General features: G+C 37.7%; 4 protein-coding genes across 6 annotated transcripts; 3 read left to right on the top strand and 1 right to left on the bottom strand.

Annotated features, from left to right (window-relative positions):
* The first annotated feature begins 12 nt into the window (after positions 1-12).
* On the top strand, positions 13-4,469 carry LOC127250414 (U11/U12 small nuclear ribonucleoprotein 59 kDa protein). The gene is made up of 9 exons (XM_051273730.1): positions 13-151; positions 752-967; positions 1,352-1,694; positions 1,790-1,873; positions 2,394-2,459; positions 2,819-2,891; positions 3,052-3,419; positions 3,602-3,642; positions 3,790-4,469. The coding sequence occupies exons 2-9, from the start codon at positions 792-794 to the stop codon at positions 3,881-3,883; spliced, it is 1,245 nt and encodes a 414-aa protein (XP_051129687.1). The 5' UTR covers positions 13-151; positions 752-791; the 3' UTR covers positions 3,884-4,469.
* Positions 4,470-4,902: 433 nt separating this feature from the next.
* On the top strand, positions 4,903-11,202 carry LOC127250152 (golgin candidate 3-like). Its single transcript, XM_051273336.1, has 15 exons — positions 4,903-5,419; positions 5,948-6,046; positions 6,583-6,678; positions 6,878-7,012; positions 7,269-7,407; positions 7,491-7,555; positions 8,104-8,271; positions 8,393-8,488; positions 8,657-8,785; positions 8,927-9,223; positions 9,296-9,361; positions 9,654-9,856; positions 10,018-10,072; positions 10,383-10,568; positions 10,669-11,202. The coding sequence occupies exons 1-15, from the start codon at positions 5,192-5,194 to the stop codon at positions 11,008-11,010; spliced, it is 2,304 nt and encodes a 767-aa protein (XP_051129293.1). The 5' UTR covers positions 4,903-5,191; the 3' UTR covers positions 11,011-11,202.
* Positions 11,203-14,270: 3,068 nt separating this feature from the next.
* LOC127250068 (uncharacterized) lies at positions 14,271-17,288 on the top strand. The gene is made up of 9 exons (XM_051273258.1): positions 14,271-14,525; positions 14,648-14,915; positions 15,003-15,104; positions 15,305-15,387; positions 15,485-15,601; positions 15,675-15,777; positions 15,853-16,486; positions 16,578-16,777; positions 16,884-17,288. Exons 1-9 carry the CDS (start codon positions 14,398-14,400, stop codon positions 17,034-17,036), a joined length of 1,788 nt encoding a protein of 595 aa, XP_051129215.1. The 5' UTR covers positions 14,271-14,397; the 3' UTR covers positions 17,037-17,288.
* Positions 17,289-21,766: 4,478 nt separating this feature from the next.
* LOC127249889 (heavy metal-associated isoprenylated plant protein 39-like) lies at positions 21,767-23,734 on the bottom strand. Of its 3 annotated transcripts, none has more exons than XM_051273069.1 (4): positions 23,615-23,734; positions 23,380-23,425; positions 22,936-23,014; positions 21,767-22,423 (listed from the first exon to the last, which is right to left on the bottom strand). In XM_051273069.1, exons 2-4 carry the CDS (start codon positions 23,383-23,385, stop codon positions 21,921-21,923), a joined length of 588 nt encoding a protein of 195 aa, XP_051129026.1. In that variant the 5' UTR covers positions 23,386-23,425; positions 23,615-23,734; the 3' UTR covers positions 21,767-21,920. The 3 variants fall into 3 exon arrangements, with proteins under 3 accessions (XP_051129026.1, XP_051129109.1, XP_051128941.1); XM_051273152.1 differs by lacking the exon at positions 23,615-23,734 and adding an exon at positions 23,550-23,605; XM_051272984.1 differs by lacking the exon at positions 23,615-23,734 and having other exon boundaries at positions 23,380-23,543.

Below are 23,734 nucleotides of genomic sequence, written 5' to 3'. Positions count from 1 at the left end.
ATTTATGAGTTCTCAAATCTCAAACCGATGAATGCCCGACCCTCTCCATCTCTCTCTCTCTCTCTCTCTCTCTTTGATTCATCGAAATAATGAGTTAAAAGTTTTTCTTCCTCTACTTTTCTCGAACTTCGTCGTCGTCGTCGGCGGCTTTGTAAGTTCGATTCTTGCACTAATTTTGAATTGCTTGTTGTCATAAATTTCAATGCCGCGTGCTTGTTTTAACATGCATCAAGATATGGCTCGAGTGTTTTGTATGTATGCTGTTTTGCTATTTTAGTTTATATTTATTGGCATTTAATAAGTGTTTGTTGTGATGCTTATTCAATTTATATTCATTCAGTGTTTCAAAATTATGAGTTGTCGTTCTTACAGTTTAGACAGTTTGCTGTGTTTAGTTTCTTGCTGGAAAGAGCATTGATGAAATTAAGAAGGATGCCACAATGGTAATAGAGAAGAACCTTACTCGGTTTCTCTAGGAAGTTCGGCTTATAGTTATTCGTCTTGGTCCAATCCCTAATAGACTCCCCAGAGCTCTATCCTTTCAATTACTTGGTCATCTTCCTGATTTATTTATTAGTGTGTCTAGTCTATTTGCTTCGACTACGCCTTCGTACCCCATTTTGCTGTTTTCCTTTTGCTTTTCTGGCAGGTTATGTCATGGTTGTTGCCTGGCTACTTTGTGTAGACTGACCATTGGTCATTTCAGTTTGCTTTCAGTTTAGCACTTAGCTTTCTTTTTTTGTGTCATCAGGAGCTTTGATTAATTTTCTCTTCCCGCTCTGGAAATTAAAATGAACTCCATGAATCCAATGGGGTTGGCTCCTTTTAATTCAGGCCCTCAGCTTTGGGCGCCTCCGCCGCCACGTCTAGCGCCTATGCCACCTCCATCTGCTGCCTTTTGGAATGCCGTGAATGTGCACAGTCACCTCAAAGAACTTTATGGTACCATCAACCTCGCCGAAGCGATGTAAGGAAATTTCTGAAAGTGTGGATTCTTCATTGCATTTGAAAAAGAGAAGAAAATTTTGATTTTAGGTTGGTTAAAACTTGTTGAACAAACTGATTGCAAGCCTAGTAGTGTTCAAGCAACATCATTTTATTTCACTATTAACTGAATCAACCTTACACCTGATATTTGGACTGGAATTTTTTGGGCGATGTGGATTTCCCACCCCTATACAAATATTTCACCGGTTTGGAAGATTACTCTCAAGATTCTTTGTTGTTCTCCTTTTTGCTATTTTGATATAGTCAGAGCCAAGCACAACATTTACACATGAATTTCATTATTTCTGGCTAAGATATGATATTTGTCCTGAGTTTCTAGTTTGGGGATATTGGTACCAAACAGGCAAAAGGAATTGGAAATGCTGATTTTGATGAAAGAAAGGCAAGTGAATACTGAAGATGAAAAGGAAGGGAGCGGTTGCATGTCAATTGATAGCTTCTCTACGCTGATGATGGACAATAAAATTGAATTAAAGTTTCAAGAATCTTTGTCCCTGGATGCTGTAAATGCTATAATGGCAAAATTAAGATTTCAGTTGGAGCCATTTAGGGTTTTGGCAGAGGACAATACTCCATGGGAGGAAAAGTCTGCTGCCAAAAGGTTAGCTGATAAAATGACAAAGAATAAAAGAAATAAGCTTTGGCGGAAAAGGAAGAGACAGCGCATAGCTGAGAACTTATCTAAGGTAGTTAAAATTATCTGTTCTATTGCCAATTAGCATATTTTTTAACCTTGTAAATATAGGTTTTTTATTGAACTGTCTAATTATATTTGCTTAAGGAGCATGAGAAATTTGATCAAATAGATAAAGACGTTGATGAATGGAGAGACAGAGAGATTGCCAAAGATATAGCTCAGCACAAGGTACAGATAATGCAGAAAATCTTTATTATGCAGTATGTGTTCTTTTGAAGGAAATTCTACAATGGCACTGGGTGTTCTTGAGTTTGGCAAGTACAATTCATTCTTCTCATGCAGGATTTGCTCGGTCTTTTCTCCATGGTATTAGTAGAGCGGTGGTGAGATCTTAATATCTTATATGCCTGAGCATAAAACTTTGATATTTTGACTGTTCAAAGAATCTAAGGCCTCATAAATTGCATTGTTTAGTGTAATGTTTCATGCTTGTAATTATATTCTTCCTTTGTATACAGTAACATGAATATGGTATGAAATGTTGTTGATATGCACTTTGGATTGTGTTTTCCCATGTGGTAGAATACAAGTTCTTTTTTTCTTTTTTTTTTTTTTTTTTTCAAATTTTTGTCTGCTGCCTGTGTGTATGCAATTTGCTTAGATATTAGAAGATATCTTTTTAGCCAATGATTAAGATAAGTGCCTTGGCTTACACCTTTGGCTCTAAAGAGGCATAGTCATTTTGCAGGTGGAAAAGATGAAGGAAATAGCCAAGCTTAAGGCAAAAGAGGAGAAAAGGAGACTGGAATCTGAGGTTAGAAATCATGGCAAGCATGGATCCTTTTTTTCCTTTAGCACTTACCCACCTTCCTGCATTCAGTTATATTTCCGCATTTGCATTGGTTTTTGTTTGCATCCTTAATTAGCGCCAAAGGAACATTAGCTAGACCTAGATTATTTATCACGTTGTGATTAACTCATTGAGAATTTTCATTTGTTCAAGTTATATCCCTGATATTTCAGTTTTAGTAATAGACAGGCACACATTTGACCATATTGGTGGGGGACTGCACCCTAAATTATTTATTCTTTTCTTTTCATAAATTTGTTGATTCCTTGTTCAGGTGTTCCTTGAGACTTTGCATCATAACTTTTACAAATTTGTAATTTCAGCTGGAACTGGTGTTGATCGTGGAGAAGTTGCAGGAATTACGATCCATGAGAATACAAAAATTGAAAAAACAAGGTGAAATAGAAATGATTTATGCCAAAACATCTAGACTCCTTGTGAAGTTTGTGGAGGCTTTTATCTTTCCTTAAAGAACTTAGCCTTGTCCTGCAAATGTTCTCATTGAGAGCTGATTGAGCTCAAGAGCTTATCTGTTCCAATGATGGATTTTATGCAGGTCATTTTCTTCCGGATGAGGATGACAAATTTCTTGAACGAGTTAGAGCTGCAGCTGAGGAAGAGGATTGCCAATCACTGGCAGCAGCCAATACAGATGCTGCTAAAGATGCCATTGCAATGGCTGAAGTAACAAGAACACACATACAGGATTTTGCACCACACTTGGAAGAGCAAACCTTGAATCATAACAAGGAAGGCCCATACCAGAAAAATGAGACTGCAAATGAAGAGGTTCCAGTAATATCAAGCAAGCTCAACTCTACTGGACCTGTATCTGGCAATGCGTATGATACTGTTGGTAATTTACCCATGGAATTTTACCATTACTATCATGGAAGCAGTTATGATCTGGGCACACTTATTGAGGTAATTCCTACAAGCGTACTCACCCACTATATTATTGTTCATCATTTGAATTTGTTTTTTCTTTTTAGGATTCCTCGATAAAGTTTTTTATTTGTTTTTGTTTCAATTATATACATAAACACAAGAGTCGTCGTGCACATTTACCAAGTATATATGTCGCGTAACCTTTTTTCGTTTTGCAGGTAAGAAGAGGTTGGGATGCATACATAAGGCCAGGAGGAAGGTATTCAAAGTTCCCGTGCATCAACTTGACTTGACTTATATTGCCCATTAGATCCTACTTATTATTTGTTGGGTCCTCCTTGAATGTTGTGTGTTGTGTGTTGATGATCCTCTTGAAGTGTGGCTAGTGATTGAAATTTGAATGTAGGCGTATCCCTGGGCATTGGGTTGAGGCGCCCCCTCCAGCAGATGAGGTGTGGGCTTCTTACCTATCTGGCGAAGGGAGAGGGAGAGGAAGGTGACTTGCCAGTGTCATGTATCTTCGAAATTGAATCGGTCCAACTCCAGGCAGGCAGGCAGGAGGGAGCTGTATGTAAGTAAAACAGGAGGGGAAGGTGGTGATAGGATAGGATAGCAGGAAGTTGGCCAATCAATATCTCTATGCTCTTGCTGCTTTGCTTGTTTCACTAACTAGCAGGGAGCAGAAGCCTTCATCAGCAGATTCATTATGTGTGTGCGTCTGTCCGTCTGTCAGATCAATCAATTTATAGATCCATTCCCTTACATAACATACGTGTCCGTGAAGAGAGATGCGAATTGGATGGATGGAATATGTTTTTTTGTACAATGGTTTTATTTAACAAGAGAAGAGTCTTTCCAAACTCTTGTCGGCGAGCACATCACAGCGATGGCGAATCCCTCCCAGTATCTTTGGAGAGATATTTCTGGCCGCATCTCAACTGCACTACACCAGGCAACATCCATTGTGCGGCAAAAATAAGGCCCAGAGAAGAAGACCCATGCGGGCCTGTGCTTTTAGACAGACTAGTTGGCCAAACAATTCAAATATTATTACTTTCTCCGTATATAATTTATCTATATTTTTTATCTCTGTCTGTCAATTTTTTTATAATTTTTAAATTTAAAATAATTATATATTTTCATTTTAATTTGAAATTATTTATAATTTATAATTATTATTTATTAATTATATCTTATAGGAAATAGAACAAATAGGGTTATACGTTTATCTTTTCTTTTGTTTTTTTTCTCTTGCACAATACTATACAACTAATTATAGATTAATTGTTATTAGTTTAATTTTCTGTCTCGTCCTAACTCCGACTCCTCTCCTCTCCTTTCCTTTCTTGCCATGGTTTGGGATGTAAAATAGTCTCTAGAAAGTCAGCAGTGTACGTTGGGGTGGGGTGCCGTCGTGCCGACGAAGCAAGGGCCCAATGGGCTTCGACAATAGTTCTTAATTAAGGCTCTGAATTAATTAATTAATTAATTGATTGATTGATTATTACATCATTCCACGAGTTTCGTATTGTGCTCTCTCTCTCTCTCTCTCTCTCTCTCAGATCTCGTAGGTGATAGTACCACCGCACGCACGCACGCACGCAGGCAGCGTTCAAAACCGAAATCTGATTGCAAAACCACACCGCACCTCGCCTCCCCTCCCATCCCCTCTCTCTATCTCTCCCATTCTCTTCAAATCCCTAATCCTCTTGTACCCATTTCTATTCGGATTTCGTTTTTTTTTTTTAAGGAGCACGAGGAATTGTCCCCAAGATTTTGGCGCGTAATCCCGGTGCAGTCTGCAGCAGATGTGGAGTTCGGTAGCTAATTTGAAGGAGAGTCTGCACAAAATTGCACTCGATGTCCACGACGACGACGATGAAGAAGACCTATCGATCTATACTACGCCGCAGCGGGATCAATTCGACAACAGCAATTCACTTTCTGAGCGGAGAGTTTCTCGCAATTTTAATGGCTCCCTTACCCCGACGCGTTCGCCTATCGCCAATGGCCTGGGCTCCCCCTCGAATCCCCAGGTAATTGAGATTTATATGCCTTCTGATTGGCACCACTTTAGATTTCGATTTCGCTTACGTCCTGCTTCTGTCTGCTTCAAATGATTTCTTTTGTTATAAACTGAGATGAGTTGCTCAATCCTAGATTTTGCTTTGAGGGTCTCGTATTAATATCAATGAAACACATTTGTATTGAATTTTCTCTCTTGAGTGTAATTTCATTGTGTATCTGTGGCGGCGGGTACCTTCGTTAGTATTGTCGGTGCCTTGAACCTTGATCTCTAATCTGGTCTTAGTTCTGATGAGTGTTATGATTCATTGGAAACCTTTATGTTAACTCTCTAAATAAGTATCTACGATCTGAACCATCCTTAACTGGATAGGGATTCAACAAAATGCATGTTATGGTGTAATTGAATTGGAATCTCCATACCTAATGGTCTCTGTCATTTATCTGGTGAAGCTATCATTTTCTTCTCCGTAATTGCAAGAGAGTCAGCAATCAGGCCTCCTAATATTTTTTTGATTTATTTATTTTTGGATTGGCAGATAGAGCAATACGTGGCAGAGATTAAGAGGCTTAAGGATTCCGAGGCAGAAATAAAGGCACTATCAGTTAATTATGCAGCTCTATTGAAAGAAAAAGAGGTGGATCTTCCTAATCCTTTTGTCTTTAGTAACTTGCTCTGACCTTCAATGCTCTTTAGTGGCATCCAAATCTTGTTAGTTTTGTGAAAGTTTCTCTCTTGTTGGATATAAAGGAGCGAACATGCCAGGAAAGAAAAATTGATTTTGCAAATTTACTAAGGCTTCAATATCAATGGCTCATTGTGTGCCTATGCTTCTTTGTAGCATATTTGCATGTGAGAATTCAATGAAAAACTTATCATTAATGAATGATATCCATACCACTTGTAAAATTACCTGATTAAGATAAATGAATTATAAATAATCAATAACAAAACTAAATCATCATTAATATTTCTGAGCAAAAGGAAAGTAGCAATTAGTGCCCTACGCCCTGTAACTATGGTTTTGGTGAAGCTAAGTGAAATAGTGTAAGAAAATTTGTTGCCATTATACTTAACATGCCATTTGATTCTAAATTTTTCATGCAGCTATGATTCAAAATTTTACATAAGACTGCTTCTAAGGAGTTGTTTGATTTTATGTTTTCATTACAGAATCAGATTTCAAGGTTGATGGAAGAAAATGACACCATGAAACAAAATCTTGTCTACACAAATGCAGCTCATAATTCATCTAGAACTGTCCCAAGGGTGGGTATTTTAAGCTCAGGATAATTGTTTCTACGTACATTGCTTTCTCTTTCATGATGTTAAGCATAATGCCTGTATTTGTGTGTGTGTTATGTCTATTTTTTTTTTCCTGATCACAAGTTGATTAAACTTTTATTTAGCATTTTGCTGAGTTAGTCAATTTGTACAGGTTCCCTGATTTTATGTATTACTTGTTCAGGTCGGTGGTGATGTTTCTCCCAGTCGCCACAATAAAGCTCAAACAAAACTTCGAACTTCTGGAAGCCCACTATCCAATGGCAATGTACCTAAACATGATGCAGTAAGCAATGGAACCACTTCAGCTCATTCAAAGGTGAAGTGTTACTTTTTCTCAGGTGTCGGTGGCAATTACTTACCATACCACCTTTTGACTTTGATTTTTCAATTTACTTTTAATGTTGATGTAATGAGTTGGATTACTGGATTGATTAGATACATTCTCCAAATGTGGCTTTTGCAATATTGTATTTTCTCCCGAATCTGCATACATATATAATTTAATACAACAGACTTTCATGCTGTCTTCTACTATGAGTGAGCTTGATTATGGCGTTTTAAATCCCTTCCAGGAGCTGTTAGATACAATAGAAGAGAAAAATAAGGCCCATGCATTGATACAAGCAAGTCATGAAGCACAACTGAAAAAAATAGTGGCGGACCTTGATAATGAACGTGATAAATTGGCAAGCATGCAGAAAAAATTACAAGGTACAAATATATTTAATGATCCAAATCAAATACAGCATTATACTCCATCGGATACTTGAGTTGACTCGTTTATTCGATTCTAGAGGAACAGAAGTTAAATGGTTCTTTTCAGCAAGAGTTGAGCTCGCTAAAAGATGAAAACAGCAAAGTGAGTGTTTTTTTTTAATAGTAATTCCATGAATGTTGTTGCATTCAGCAACATATTGCATAGTTTACTTATTTTGATAATGTTTGTGCATGTTCGTGTGCTCGATGCTCAAATTGCATTTTGGCTTTCATATATTAAACCATGATACATATTAGGGAAAATAATTTAGAAAAGTTATCTGTTTGTGCCATATATTTTCATTGTCTGCTCATGTTTGTGTGATGACTTTTTTCACAAGTAACAGGTATGCACTGTAGCTTTTTTTTTACCCTCCACACACTCAACATACGTATGCTCCGGGATGAACCGGAGTCATAGCCCCGAAGCTGGGGATGCCTTACCACTTGATAGGGTTTGGTCTGTAGCTTGTTAATGTTTCAATGTTTACTATAGTTGGACTCAATTTTTAAGATCAAAAGTAGTTTTTGGTCTTTGATATCACTTATATCTATTGATATGTATCAATACTACCTACTTTAATTGAAGAAAACCATTTGCATGATTTATTACATAAATCTGTTTGCTATTTTTGTATACCTACTATCCAGATGTTGATTGAAATACACAAAACACGCGATGAGCTAAATAAAAAAATGTCAGAGGTAGGAAGACTGCAGGAAGAGTTGCAGAGATTGGAGCGAAATGAAAGGAATGGCTCTATAGAGAATTTGAGAAGCGTAATTGCTACCTTGGAGGATGAAAACAGAAGTATTAAGGTCACTTTCTTATCATTATCATTTGATGCATGTTTATATAACCATATTTGTGCTTTACCTTTTTATTTTTGCGTGAGCTTTGGACACTTGTACTTAACCTTTTTCATTTTTCCAACTGTAGAAAGAGAAAGGCGAAATTGAGGCTTCCTTGAGAGCATCCCATTCTTCTCGCAAAGATGTACCTGATCAAGATAATCTCTCAAATGGCTTGAATAAGGTAAGATTGACTATTTCTATTATTTTCACCTCTCATCCTATTTTAAGGTGTCCATCCACGAAAAAAGCCTTTCCTGTCTTTAAGCCTAAAAGAAGAAACTTAGAAGTATCTATGTTATTGAATTCGTTGAGACAATCACACTTAAATTTAAAAGCTAGACTTCTGCAGGTGTCGCCTGGGATGGAGGAAATGCAGCAATCCTTGAGTAATCTGGAGAAAGATTTGAAGGAGACATGCCGAGAGAGGGACAAAGCATTGCAAGAATTAAATCGTCTTAAACAACATTTATTAGAAAAGGTCTTTGCTCTTTGCAGCGTGCGTGTGTGAGCACTTTATCAGTGCATTGTCTTCATGGGAAATTCATGTTATCATATCTAATTGATGCTGTTATCCTTGTACCATCTGCTAAATATAAAATATCCCACCTCCTTTATACAGGAATCTGAAGAATCAGAAAAGATGGATGAGGACAGTAAAATTATCGAGGAACTGCGAGAAACAAATGAACACCAAAGATATCAAATATCTCGTTTAGAGAATGCTCTTAAGAAGGCAATTGGAGCTCATGACGAAATAAAAATGTCCAACAGTAGTGAACTTAAGGCGGCTAAAGAAACCATAGATATGCTTAACAGAAAGTTGGCTGGCAGTATGAGCACACTAGATGCGAAGAATATGGAAGTTCTTAACCTGCAAACTGCTCTTGGCCAGTATTATGCAGAAATTGAAGCTAAGGTAAGAAATTTTGCAGCTATGGTATAATGACTGGCTGAATGCGTTATAATATCTCGTTGATATCTTTTTCAGGAACATTTTGCTGAAGAATTATCAGTGGCAAAAGAAGAATTGACTAGACTTTCGAAGCAGTTAAAGGTGAGAGTTTGAGTATCATAATTGCTTCATTGCTTTAAGTTTTGAGGAAATCTGAGATTGACTTGCGACAAGATTAATCAATAGTTAACACCGTACGTATATGTCACGTTTCCTTGTTATCTACTCAGTATAAGCAGGTCTGCACTTTGACCTCCCATATAGGATTTTTATTTTTTAAGCCCATAACTGTTTGACTTTTGAACCTTGCAATATTCCAATTGAGTTAATCGTAATGTAAATACTCTAAGGATTTGATGTTTTGAGGAGTGCTAAATATCCATAATTCTGCCAGGAAGCAGATCAACAAGCAGAAGCATCAAAGAGAGAAAAAGAAGAATTGTTGGGCAAGCTTTCACAAGCTGAGAGGATGCTTGCTGACAGTAAAAGCAGGGTTAAAAAGGTTGAGGAAGACAATGAGAAACTTCGTCGAGCTCTTGAGCAAAGCATGACAAGGCTAAATAGGATGTCAATGGACTCTGATTATCTTGTTGACAGGTTAGACTATTTGTACTGTTGTAGCCGCTGGAAGCAACCTTTAGTTGCTCCCTTGAAAGCAGCAAATGAATCATACAAGGAAAATGGATATTTTGTACTATGTCCATTAACTTCAATGACTATTGAAGCAGGTCTTTATGAATGTTTTTCGTTTGCCGCAGGCGTATTGTGATAAAGTTGCTGGTGACTTACTTTCAGAGAAACCACAGCAAGGAGGTGTGTGTGCTTTATAAAAGGAAGAGCTACAAGGAAACGATAATCTATTCAATAACAAAAAACAAAAAAAGTCAAGTATAACAACTTGTATTACTCTCCTTTGTGAGTAGAATCTTCTGGTCTCACTTGTTTGAGGAGGTTCTTTCTCCTCCCAAGTAACACTGGAGAGCCAATACATGCTCAGAAAGTAGGTTAACTTAGAGCTGAAACTAAGCAGTAGAGACTAGACAAGCAAGTGCAAGTAGCAGCATAATTGTCTCCTGGAAATGATTCAGATTTTTGACGGTGTTTTAACAATTCATTTCTCCAGGTTCTTGATCTGATGGTTCGCGTGCTGGGATTTTCTGATGAAGACAAGCAGAGAATAGGGCTTGCACAGCAAGGGAGTGGCAGAGGTGTAGTTCGCGGCGTGCTGGGACTTCCGGGTAGACTGGTTGGTGGTATATTGGGTGGCAGCTCAGCGGAAGCTAGTGCAGCTGTTGCATCCGAGAACCAGGTAAGTAATTCTTATGATTGTGTCCTTGTACCAGCACTGGCTCAGTATGTATGGGTTGGTCTGTAGTAATTAATAGTATTGATTTATTATTCTATTGCAGTCATTTGCGGATCTATGGGTGGACTTTCTTGTTAATGAGGCGGAACGAGAAAAGAGGGAGTCTGAGTCTGCTGGTGCTGGTGCTGGTGCTGGCAGTGGTTCCACGCCTGCTGCTCATTTCAAACATGCAGGAAACAACACTACCCCTCCGGCAGCTGCAGCATCAAACCATAGAGGAGGAGGAGGCTTTGGTACTGTGTCTACAACAAGTATCCCTCTCTCACACCACCACAACCAAAACCAAAGCCACAATTTCATGCATCGGGAACACTCTGACTCAGAATTTTCTACGGTTCCTCTCACCTCTGAAAGCAATTCCCGAAGCTCAATATTGATTGATTGATTGAACGACTGAGTGACGGTGCTGTGCCCGCCTGCCTGCGAATGTACATAACAAAGTACAGATTGAATCTTCCTTGTAGAGGCCGGCTGGCTGGCTGGCTGGCTGGCTGGCTGTGTTCTTTCAATTCTTTCTTTATGTATGTGCGCTGTGGGATCAGCATCATCATCATCGATAATGTTATTATTATTGAAAGTGAATGTGAATGTGATTAAAGGAGGAGGAGCATTGAGCATTTATAGAGCCATGCATGCATGCATGTATGTCTGTCTGAGGCCGCGGGCCATGTAGAAGAAGAAGTTCACTTTTTGACAGGTTGAGTGAGAGTGAGGTGGATACTGCCCCCGCTTCTTCGTTTATATCCTCAGTACTCTCTCCACTTGATATACCTCATACTCTACATACTGCCTACATATATATATATTAATATATGATTTGGAACTACTCGGTACTGTATGTATGCATGTGTGTATGATTTGTAATGTATATGTGATTTGGCATGAATTCGCGAGGACGGGGAAATTGAATTGTATTAGGGGATGGGGTCCTCACTCCTCAACCACCTGCTGCTCTGCTCCTCTCCTCTCCAGCAATCTCTGGTTGCTGCGCTTCTCCATCTCTCTCTCTAGATCTCCACCGCGTTCAGATAGATCCCAATTCTCGCCTTCTTCATCGCTCCACACACCATCACAAACCAACCGACCAACCAACAAAGGCGCCGGCTGACTATATCACTTCTCCACAGTAGATAGAAAGTATAAACACATTGGACATAATAAAACTGGCCGGGGGTGACCGTTCGGATTTGGCAAATCCGAATTTTTGGCAAATATCAATCCAATCCGATTTGAAATAACCGAAATTTAAAATCGAAAATCCAAATTAAAGATCCGAACCGATCCGAAATTTTATGTCTTTTTGTTATTTTTTTTAATCTTATATTTTATTTCTTTTTTTTTATAATAGTAAATATATATAATAAATAAAAATAAATATATTAAAATCTAATTAATAATGTGGACAAAAAAATTGTGTTATTTTTAATAAACACAAACGGATTATATTTGATTTGAATTTAAAGCTGGTCTTATTATCTAAATGGGCCTTTGATTCTCCTTCCAGGTCGATTTGTTTTCCAACTTGGTTTTCGATGGCTTTGAAGAGATTTGTTCTTCGGTTTGATTTTGCCGGACTTTGGGGGCTTTGGTCTTCATGCAGGCGATTTAATCGTCAACTTTGGATTTGATGTCCTATTTGGACAATCCGAGGCTTTGATTTTTTATTTGGCTTTGCTGCCTTTTTTGAGAGTTTTGGTCTCCGTGTAGACGATTTGATCATCAACTTTGGATTTAATGTCCTATTTGGACGATCCGACGCTTTGATCTTTGATTTGGTTTTGCCGCCTTTTGGAGGGCTTTGGTCTCCGCGTGGACGATTTGATCGTTGACTTTGAATTTGATGTCTTCTTTAGACGATCCGCGACTTTGATTTTTGGTTTGCTTTTTCCGTGTTTTGGAGAGCTTCAGTCTCCATGTGGACGATTCGATCGTCGGCTTTGGATTTGGATTTGTTGTCTTCTTTAGACGATTCGCAACTTTGATCTTTGCTTTGGCTTTGCCGCTTTTGAAGAGCTTCGGTCTCCATATAGGCAATTTGATCATCATCTTTGAATTTAATGTCTTCTTTGGACGATCCGCGGCTTTAATCTTTGGCTTAGCTTTGCGGCCGTTCGGAGGTCTTTGGTCTCCGCGTGTACGGTTTGATCACTGGGTTTGGATTTAATGTCTTCTTTGGACAATCCACAGCTTTGATATTTGAGGAGGTGGATTTGGTGCTCCATAACGCTTTTGGCGGCGTGTCCCTTTGACTTTTGGATTTAAGAGGGCCTAGTTGATGCTTTGTTGAAGAACGCGATGGACAAACTTTGAGAGGAACTTTTGAGACCTTCCCTTGGCTTTGACGAATTCCTCAACGGCTTTGAGAGCTTTGATCCTTCCTCCGACTTGGACATACAACGAAGAACATTAACTTCATCGATTCGTCAACCAATATTGGATAATTTGTCCAAATTAGTGACTTTCGATTCGATGAAAAACGCTTTGAAGGACACGAAAAACACAAAGAACAATACAGAGAGAGTCCAGAGACTTACCCCTTTACTTGAATCTTCGATGTAACTTCGGTGTGTCAAATGGACTGGCCATGACTCCTATTTATAGGGGATGAGTGGCTTCGGCTTCCCTTTTTAATGGTGTCACGTGGCGCGTCTTGATTGGCCAATAGGAAGATTTTATAATCTTTCCTTTTTTCCATTAGATGCTCTTTTCATTCTTGACTTATTTGATTGTGCACCTTCCTTTTATCGCCAAGATGTTTATACTATTGCCCTTTTTCGGAAGATACTAATTTATATACTTCATTTATTGACAAGATTAATTTATTTTGCTGCCAAATTTATTATGGCTCTATTTATGCACCTAATAATATCTTTCATTTTAAGCAGATTTTTGCATTAATGGTTCATATTTATTGTACAAAAATTAACATGTGTGCATAATTAAATACTATATATTTATTTCATTGAAATTTTTATTTTCCTACAAAATACATGATATTTAATTGATTTAGACATATATTTTTAGTGTCTACAAATATTTTTTAACTCTTATGTTTATTAGTATATTAAATATATAATTATAAAATATATTAAAATATTAGATTTTGGATTTCAAATTAAGTTCGATTTTTAATAACCAATTCGAATTTATTGGAAAATCTAAAATTTATAAAATATTCAATCTGAATCCAAATCAAATTTGGGTCGAATGGAATTTAGGATATTTTGCACACCCTTACCAACGTCTAGAGACAATGGTGAATGCAATGTGTATATATATATACACCTCTATATATACATGCGGACGTGGGCGGCTCATGCATACGTTGCGTTACGTTACGTAGTTTGTGAGTTTGTGCATACGTGGGGATAAGTCGAGTGAAGTCACAGTTATTCCTCATCCAACTAACCCATTTTTTAATGGGCCGGCCCGCCCAATACTGCTAACTATCCCCACACCACCTTATTTTACTACTCCTAGTATTTTCTATGGGCTGGGCTTACCTTTCTCGATTATAAATCATGTGCCGAATTTATAATCAATCTACATTAATTAATAAATAATAATATATTTTATATTCTTTTTTCTTTAAACCTTCTTAGTAATATTTCCCCGCCTTTTCTCCCCTCATATTTGAGATTTTGCCCTAAGTCTCAGCACCTTCCCTCCCCCTCCATAACTCATTCATAAATTAAAAGATCAGGGGGCGAGCGACGACGAGGAGGAGGAGGAGGAGAAGGGATTCGGATTCTGGGCAGATGCTGCTGCTGCTATGCCGACGCATCAGGGTACAAATTCCTTCGCGAAACCTATATGCTCCATCTGCTACGAAGACCTCAGACCCGCCATCGAACATCTTCAGTCCATCTCCCTTTGCGGCCATGTCTTTCACGAGCTTTGGTCAGTTCCACCCTCCGCTCTTCTATTCTATTTTCTTGCTTTCCTATTCTATTGCCTGCCTGCCTTTTAATGATGAAACTCTGCTCAAACCTTTTCCATCCTTTCATTCACTAAAATTACAGCCTTCAGCAATGGTTTGAGTACTGTCCCAATCTGAAGAAGAAAAGCTGTCCTATATGCAAACAAGCATGTACCAATGCAAACGTTGGCCGTCTTTACTTCCAGTCCGTTGGGGATCCTACTGATTGCACTCTCCCTCAAAAATCAAATAATTATGACAGGAATCCAGAGGAACTGCAGAAGGAGGTCAATAGGTTGGAGGGCAAGGCTCTGGCTCTGGCTTCCTCCTTGGAGCAACAACAGAAAGAATTCAAGCAAGTTAACGATCAGGTGATTGATCAGTAATTTATTTTATTTTTCTTCAGTCTTCTCTTTTCGGTGAAATATTACCTGTGTAACTCAAACGTTCTACTCCAGCTGCTTTCGTGCAAGGAACAACTTAAAATAGAAATGGCACTAAAAAGTGAGGCCCTCACCCGGATCGCAACCACTCAGCAGTTGCTTTGTGTGAAATCGAAGGTAAGCTGACAGTATCCACTATCATTTATGGTGTGTGATTCACTTGTTCGAAAAATATATACGATTTATACTATTCTAAAAGAATCTGATACATTCTCTGGGAAACTGTAATTAGATATAATTCTCATTTTCCTTTTTTCTCTTGTTCTCTGATCCATTAATACTAAGGTTTTGTGTGAGCTCACTTGATTGTGCTGCAGGAGCAGGATATATTGACTTTGGAACACAAAAGATTGCAGGAGAGAAACATGGCCTTGGCCAAGGAACTTGCAGCACTAAAACTGTGTGTAAAGCTAGCTTAATTCTGGTCGGTATTCTTTATATGGTTTAGTGCAAAAGAACTCATTTTTTTATTTTTTTTTTGGTTTAAAAAACTGCAGTGCCTCTGATTTAGACTTGGAAGAAGATGAGATTGTAAAGCTTGCTTCATTAGGCAATGAAATTGGCAGCAGAGAATCAATTGATGTTCTGAGAAAGTCGTTGGTGATTCGTAACAAGTAAGCATCATGGCATAGCGTCCTTCCTCTGCAGCAAAGCATTTATATTGAGTTATTTTACATTTTGCTGTAGGAGTTACAAGGAATTGATGGCTAAGTGCAACACGTTGGGAAGGGGAGAAGCTCAGTGCCTTCGCAAGCTTGAGAAAGCTAATGAAAAGATAAAGAAGCTCAAGGTAAGCTTCATTCAGGGTTCAGATGAAGGTCTTCAGTTACAAGTTCATTCTAATCTGATGTCCATTGTTTTTCAGTCAAGAGTCCAAGCACTTGAAGCATCTGTTGAAATAAAAGAAAATGAAGCATTGAGAGTGCTAAAAGATCAAGGTATTAAATCCAAGATGGATTTGGAAGAAAATGAAGCGAAGAGACCGGTGAAAAGAACAAAGTTAGCAGACCCCAGTGACATGCTTGACACCATGCTCCGTTCCAGGAGGACAGCAGAACCTTGTGAGCTTTTGACTGGGAAGAGCATGATCGATAGTAATGCGACTGGGCATGGTGATGGCCACAACAGTATGGAGAGGGTTCTGTGTGCTGGAACAAATCAGGGCAAGAGTGCAGCAGCACTGTGCCCTTGTACCTCTGTACAAGGATTCTCGAGCAACATTTTGAGGCCGCATGCTGATTACAGTCAATGTACACAAGACATGTCAGTTGGTGCCCAGAATGATGTCAAAATTGGTAATTCTAGCTACGAGGATAGAATCCTTGGATCTCTCCTGCCCACGGAAGAAGAGTGTAGAAAGGAGGATCAGGTCAAAAAGCTACCTGCTAATGTGGATGGTGAGGGGGTCCGTTGCTATGGTGACACCAATTCAGTGCAAGCCTCATTTAATATCAGAAAAGAAACTGCACCAGATGCACATATTGTGTCTCCCCAACCTGGTAAAATTGTTTGTGTCATCTGTTTGATCAGTTAATAAATAATTGGTGGGTATTGCGTTAGATTCATAATAATGTTACTATATATATATAGGTGGGGAATGCTTCTCCGGTGGTGTATTGGGTGGTGATGGAACACAGTGGCACCTGGGTAAATGGAGCAAGAAAGGGCAGCAGAGCAAAGGATCATCGTCAGCATCAAACTACTCAAGATCCGGCGACTTAATTGCGGTTGGAGCGGATGGGAGAGGAGGCCAAATAAAAGTGATGAGGTCTGTCGATCGGTCGTTGCAGGTGGGTGTACTTGTTGGTTATCTATGCCTGCTTTGTTTTGTGTTGAATGCAATAAGAGTGAATGAGAACAACAATACTAGTATCAATTAATTTACTTGTGGTACAGGATCAGGACGTTGAAGGTAATAATTATTCATCTAGGGCCAACAGAAAGCGCAAGCCTGGGCCTGGGGGTGCAAAATCAAAAGCAAAAGCAAATAAGTTGCAGCAGCAGGGTCATCTGCAGATTGAACACTTCTTTCACAGGACAAGTGGATAGGCAAGGCAGGCAGGCAGGTAATTACACTCCAGTATACTATACTGGCGTTGTTGTTTTATGGAGTACTTGTTGGTGCTTGCAGCAGGATCATGTTTATTTTACTTTACTCGGCTTGACTTACCCAATGATGGCCAGGCAGGCTCACAGCCTTCCATTGTTTGTTTGTTTGTTTGTTTTGTTTTTTTTTTTTCTTTTTCTCGATCATGTTTTTGGTTATCCCAATTGTACACATGACTTTTTTGTTTTTTTGTAAGTTTTATAAAAATATTTGATTCCCCGTCCCGACTATGATAGTCTATTTTATTGTAGACATTAAAATTTAAGAAGAGTATAATATCGAATAATTAAAAATATATTAGTGAAAGTATAAGTAACTAATTTAATTAAAATTAAAAAAATTATAAACTAAAAAAATTTAAAATAAAATTAAAGTGTATAATTCATTTAAAAAAACAAAATGATAAAATAAGCTGCAAAAATAGAAAAATAAACACGATACATTGGACGGGGGAGTAATTTATTTCTATTTTTACTAAATTTATTTATGTTACATCACTCAAAATTTAATTATTTTTTATCTAGAAAGTGGATCAGGTGGATGGATGCACTACCAATACCATGCTGATAGAACATAGACCGTAAGTAAATTTGAAATGATTTAAATTGAAGAGGAGCAAGATTATTTTTTTTAAGTTTAAAAAAAAGTTATATGGGTGAATCTGTATGCACGTAAATCTCTCTTTCTCTCTTTCCTTCCTTTCACCGACAATCGCCACTGCCGGCCGCAGCAGCGCCTCCCCACCCTAGCACCTGCGGCCCTCTTCTTCTTCTCTATGTATTTCTTCTCCCTCTCTTCTTTTTTCTCCGAACAGTTGTTCATCGGTTGTCTAGATCGCTGATGAAAACCGCCGTTCTTCCACCAACTCAGGACCCGCCGCGAACCACCACCATCGCCCAATTGACACGCCACGAACCCAAGTTTATTTCGGCATTTTCTAATATGGTATTTTGATGCTTCTTTTTTGTTTGGATATTAGTTTAAATCAATAGTGTATATGAAAACATATTTATAGTGTTTTTTGTGTCAATTTTTGGATAAGACTCATAATATTTGATAGTACGGGAGATGTTTTTCGTATTAAATAAAATATTGGGTACATAATATCTAAATACTTATTCATCATTTTTCTATTTGTGTTAATACGTTTTCGAAGTATGTTTATAATTTATTTTTTGTGAAATTTTTTGGATAATATTTATAGTATTTGATAATACAGTAACATGTTAAATATAATAACAAATACGTTATTAGTATTCAATAAAATGTTTAGTTTAGTATATATAAATGTTTATTATACGATGTTCATAATATTTTACAATTAAATTATGTGCATAAAGATTAATATGCTGTTGGCATTGTTTCCTTTGGTTCTGGAGCAATAGCCAAATTATGATCCTTAAAAATAGTTTTTGGTACACAACTACTCATGTTTTTTAAAAAAATATTAAAAATCCACTTGAATGAATAATGTGTTTCTTCGTACAACAACGTTGCCTCAATTATAGATGTTCGACGGTAATTATTACATCACACGAAAATACATAATGTTGCATTATTGTTACAATTCAATATATGGAAACAACTTACGAGATACTTACGAGATGTTGTGTACATTGTATCAAGATGTTAATTTATAGAAGATAAAATGCTGAATAATAGAAGATGAAATGTTGATTACCGAAATATTGTATAGGATGCGAATAGTTTTTGAATAATGGATAATTGATTTTGTTGGTCTCCATCAATTTCATCCATTAATTTTGTTGAAAGAGTTTTCGTAAGTGATGATGGAAAGAGAATGTAGGTCTAAGTTAGTTATAAAAGTGAAATTTGAAAATTACCATTAAACCCCTAAATTAATACAAAGCTTTAGAATTAAAAATTGTAATCCAATGTTCATCTATTATATATTGTATCATAACAAAAAAAATCATCTAACCCGAGACGGTATCTATTCTCCCTTTCTTAATGCTATAATGTTGTCAGGTATCTATTCTCTCTTTCTTAGATCATCTCCGACCTGCAGTCAATTATAAAAGTTGGTGGCATGAAATGGAGATGATTTTCTTCAACCATCACCATAACTGGTGTCACTGCTATGGTACAATACAAAAAATGGTGTTGCACTGTAGCAATGCCATATTTAGTGTTATTATTTTTATTATTATTTTTTTAATTTTTAAAAATTTTGTATATTAATATTTTTTTTAATTTTTAATTTTTTAAAAAATAATATTAATTGTAAATAAAAAAATAATCTAAAATAATATATAAAATAAATATGTGAAAAATATTTTTTTTGAAGTAAAAAGTAAAATTGTAGGTTGAATTAAAAATAATTTAATAACATTTTTGGATAAATAGAGTTCGTATTGTCAGGTCTGTACTAAATGCGTGTCGTGTGGTGTGATTGTTGTTTGCACACACGCACGCACATTAGTTGCAAATATAAGTAAATAAATAAATAAGAATTGAAGAAGAATAACAAATGAAGGGAATTAGCGGGTGATAAAAATAGCTACGATCTAAAAATTTGATTCAAATTCGGCATAAAAAAATTTATGCTTGAACCTCCAAAAATATGTTTGAAATTTTTTGGGTTATACCTAGCCCGACCCATTTGAATTTTACTGTATATATATATATATCAACTAATGAAATTGTTATAAAAATTAAGATATAGTTTGATAGTAAAGTTTTTTAGATATATACATCCACCTCGACCCATTTGAATTTTTTTTAATGAAATTAAAAGTTAAAAGAACGGGATAAAATTATTTAAAATAAAAATAAAATCGATCAGTTTGGTATAGCCAAATTTTCAACTAAATCATACTTGAACCTAGTTGCTCACGCTTGTTCAAAATGATGTTGTGCGAGTCAGGCTAGACCGACTGGGCCATCTCAAATTGCATCAATGTATTGGTAGAGCTGAAATATTTTAAATGAATTAAATCATTTAATCCTAATTTGTTGTGTCCGTGTTGACTATATATAATTAAGTCAAAATTTTTAATTCAAATTTAATTATTGTTTGAAACTTTGTTGTGTTGTGCTAATTTTTATTGGTTACAGTGAAATGTGTATAATGAATTATGTTGTTAGATTATTTAAAATTTAATTTAAATAAATATGTAGGCTAATTATTTTGGTTGTATAATAAATATATTAATTACCAGTAATATATTGTTATTGTCAAATTGAAAGCTTTAACCCTAATGTCCGGAGTTGTATCAAAACGTTATATAATCGGATTGATTTATTTTTCATCGAAATCCAATCATTTTGTGTTAAATTTCGTATGAAGTATTGAGAGAGCAAACTTGTTTGTAGCTGTAGGAGGCTTGGTTATGACATGTTATCTTCATTCAGCCTCCCATCCCTAACGCAGGATTAGATCTGGGATGGGATGGGATCGACAATCGATCTGTTCCTAGTGAGCGGGGTTTCTCTTTTTCTTTTTCTTTATACATCTCTCTCTACATCTTTCAATCTTTTGCAGATTCGGATGGGCTGTCATTGTCCGTCCGACGTGCACAGGCCAGCCAAGTTCCCCTCACATTAGATTAGTTAAATAAAGATGGGAGCAGCAGCAGCCTAGCCTAGCCTGCAGGTGAATCTGTCATTCTCTCAATTGCTTCACATTATATATCCTATCCTTGGTCTCAGTAAAGTTATCTTCACCATCATGGATTCATTGTCGATGGAATGAATGGGGCTGGGCTGGGCTGCCCGTGCCCATCAATTCAATTCAATCCAACCCAACCCAACCCAGTTAAAGGTGAATGAATCCCCAGGCAGATGCAGATGCAGATGCAGTACTAGTGTGGATAAATGGTGGTGGGGTTTGGGTTATTGTTAGTCAAATTACCATACTCCACTACATACATAGATATCATACCCCACCCCACCCCACCCCGCCGCACGCAGCGCCTACTTTGTAGTCACCCATTTTGGCTTGATTGGAGAAACTCCTAATTAACAAAAGCCATTCTGCAATTGAGTCATCATAACAACAATCCTAATAGGTCAGGAAAGGGACAGGACAATCTGGACTGAAAACCCCAAGAAAGTCCATATTTTACAGCAAAGCAGCAGCAGCAGCAGCAGCCCCTCCCTTCCAAATCTGTTACGTTACGTTGAATGGATGGATGGAAGGCTCTATCTATCTATCCTACTTTGATTTTAGTACCTCCTCCTCCTCCTGCAGAATTCAATTCAGAGTTGGTGTTCTGTTCCTTGAATAAGCGGCAGGTGCAACCTTTGGGGAAGAAAAAGTAGCTGATACTATTCTTAGTAGAAAGATTCCTTTTGTGATAGCAAAGCAATCTTGTCCTAACATAAATGCGTGTGTGTGTGTGTGTCATTACTCATCAGCACATTCGGTTGCCCCTAGAGACTTTTTTCTTCTTCAGAGAAGGGAAGAGGGGAGGGAGGCACAAACAAAACTACTACTGCTACTGCTACACTACATGGCATCTTTCCAGTAAAGCTTTCAATCGTGGAGAATGACCAACTGTTATTGTTGTTGCACCTGGGTCATGCATGATTTTTAAGGCCAATGCCACCCACCCATCCATCAACAACTAACTTAGGAACTTGGAACCACCAAAAATTCTTATTATGTAGACACACCACAAAATCTTAAAGAGGACACCGACACAGTATGTATGATGAGGGGGGTTGCATTCATAAGCATATGCATAAGCAGAGTTTTTACCCCTGGCTTTGTATTGTATTGTATTGTATTTGTATAAAGAAAATTCTCTACAAACAACCAACCAACCAAGGGCAAGGGAGAACAAAAGACAGACGACTTAACATTAACAGATAGCGCAGGCGTTGGGGTTCTCCTCCACGCCGTGATTGTGATGCACATGGTGGTATGTGTATGCATTGATATGATTGTTAGGATAATAGGAGGACCTGGTGCTGTAGCTGTAGGGAAGGGGAAGAGCTGTTCCCACCACAAGTTCTTGCTCCGGAGGACCCTTCTTCTCCTCCTTCTTGCCCTCCACTTCTTTCTTTACGTCTTCTTCTTCCTTTTTGGGCTCTTCCTTCTTCGCTGCTGCTGATTCCTCCTTCTTCGCCTCCCCCTCCTCCACCTCTTTCTTTGGTTCCCCCTTCTTCGCCTCCCCCTCCTCCTCTTTCTTCGCTTCTTCCTTCTTCGGCTCCTCTTTCTTCTCGGGTTCTTTGGCAGGACCGACTGAGATTATGTCTGCTTTCCAATTCTTCTTGCGCAACTTGCTCACAACACTCACCGGGTCGACTGATCCAATCACTGTAAGCTTCTTTCCTTTGACATCCACATAGATTTCATCGATTCCTACATGTGGGATTGGAATTGGGAAGGTGAAGCAAGCAGCATGCATGCCAACCAGTTTCGAAATAGAAAGATAGTAAATAGCATGCACCCCACCCCACAAGTTTGAATAGCATGAATAAATGAATCTGCATTTCATTTAACATCTAGTCTTCACTTCATCAACTAATCTGTTATTAATGGACACTACCTACGCAAGCAAAATGGTCACAACATAATCCCACCCGACAGGTAATAATACTCAATGTGTGTATGTGTGTGTATTGAAAACTAAGATGACAAAAGAGAGCAATCTACAGACAGATAGACAGACAGACATCCCATCATTAGCAATAATAATCAATCAACTAGGCAAATAAGCTCAGATGAACTTAAAAAAGACAGGAATAAACCACTACCACCACTACTAATACAGACACATCAATACCAACAAGAAAAGATTAAACAAAAACTCTATAATTTTCTGCTGGGGTCTGTAATAGAGAAGAAGTAAGTTGTGGTTGCTTATGTTATGCCTGGGAGGGAAGACACTGTCTTCAAAGCCTTCCTTTGCTTTTCCTTGTCATCCTCCAAATCCAACTTCAGCACAAACTTCTGCCAAACAAAATCGAATCAAAACCAGTCAATTACCACAGAAATTAAAATAAACAGAGATACTCCAACAACCAAATAAAGAGGGCCAAAAAAAGCAGAAGTTCAGAGTTCATGGTGACCCACAACAGAGACTTGGGGTCCTCATCGTAAACCAAAAACCCTTTTTTTGTGTGTGTGTCCCCAGAAGGAAAAGAGCATTCTTTCGAGTTCTCAAAAAAAAAAAAAGGGGGGGAACTGATGGAAAGGATAAACAGAGTTAGAGAGAGAGAGAGGGAGAGAAACCCAAAGAAAATCAAGGGAAAAGGCATAGAAGTGCATCATCGTCTAGAAGAAAGAATGAAAGAATGGAGAGAGAAGTCACCGACCTTCATTTGCTTGATGAGGTTCCCAAACGCACCCTGCGATCAGATTCTGGAAAAAAAGAAAGAGTAAAGGCAGAGAATGCAAGTAAGTATTGGCGCAACTCTACAAACATCAACAATCCAACAATCAACAACAAGACAGAGAGACTGAGAGAGAGAGAGAAGTAAAAGACCAAAACCAAAGAAGCAGAAGGGTGATGGGGGTTCAAGAAGACGAAAAGGACAGAGGTGATTGTACCTTATACAAACAAAAAGCACAGAAATTTACAGCCCACCTCTCTCTCTCTCTCTCTCTCTCTATGGAGTTGTATATATATAGAGAGAGAGAGTATAGAGAGAGAAGCGTAGATTGAAAATG

Source organism: Andrographis paniculata, unplaced genomic scaffold (genome assembly GCF_009805555.1).
Source record: "Andrographis paniculata isolate CXL003 unplaced genomic scaffold, ASM980555v1 Contig10END, whole genome shotgun sequence".
Classification (NCBI taxonomy): Eukaryota; Viridiplantae; Streptophyta; class Magnoliopsida; order Lamiales; family Acanthaceae; genus Andrographis; species Andrographis paniculata.
This window is presented reverse-complemented; position numbering and strand designations above follow the sequence as displayed.

Bases quoted from the DNA above. Each gene is read 5' to 3' on its own strand.
- LOC127250152 (XM_051273336.1), top strand. From the start codon at position 5,192: ATGTGGAGTTCGGTAGCTAATTTGAAGGAGAGTCTGCACAAAATTGCA. The intron at 5,420-5,947 runs GTAATTGAGATT...TTGGATTGGCAG, and splicing joins GCTCCCCCTCGAATCCCCAG to ATAGAGCAATACGTGGCAGA. The intron at 9,362-9,653 runs GTGAGAGTTTGA...TAATTCTGCCAG, and splicing joins GACTTTCGAAGCAGTTAAAG to GAAGCAGATCAACAAGCAGA.
- LOC127249889 (XM_051273069.1), bottom strand. The intron at 22,424-22,935 runs GCATAACATAAG...TCCCACATGTAG, and splicing joins GACAGTGTCTTCCCTCCCAG to GAATCGATGAAATCTATGTG.
- LOC127250068 (XM_051273258.1), top strand. From the start codon at position 14,398: ATGCCGACGCATCAGGGTACAAATTCCTTCGCGAAACCTATATGCTCC. The intron at 14,916-15,002 runs GTGATTGATCAG...GTTCTACTCCAG, and splicing joins TCAAGCAAGTTAACGATCAG to CTGCTTTCGTGCAAGGAACA. The intron at 15,602-15,674 runs GTAAGCATCATG...ATTTTGCTGTAG, and splicing joins TCGTTGGTGATTCGTAACAA to GAGTTACAAGGAATTGATGG.
- LOC127250414 (XM_051273730.1), top strand. From the start codon at position 792: ATGAACTCCATGAATCCAATGGGGTTGGCTCCTTTTAATTCAGGCCCT. The intron at 1,695-1,789 runs GTAGTTAAAATT...TATTTGCTTAAG, and splicing joins TAGCTGAGAACTTATCTAAG to GAGCATGAGAAATTTGATCA. The intron at 3,643-3,789 runs GTATTCAAAGTT...ATTTGAATGTAG, and splicing joins TACATAAGGCCAGGAGGAAG to GCGTATCCCTGGGCATTGGG.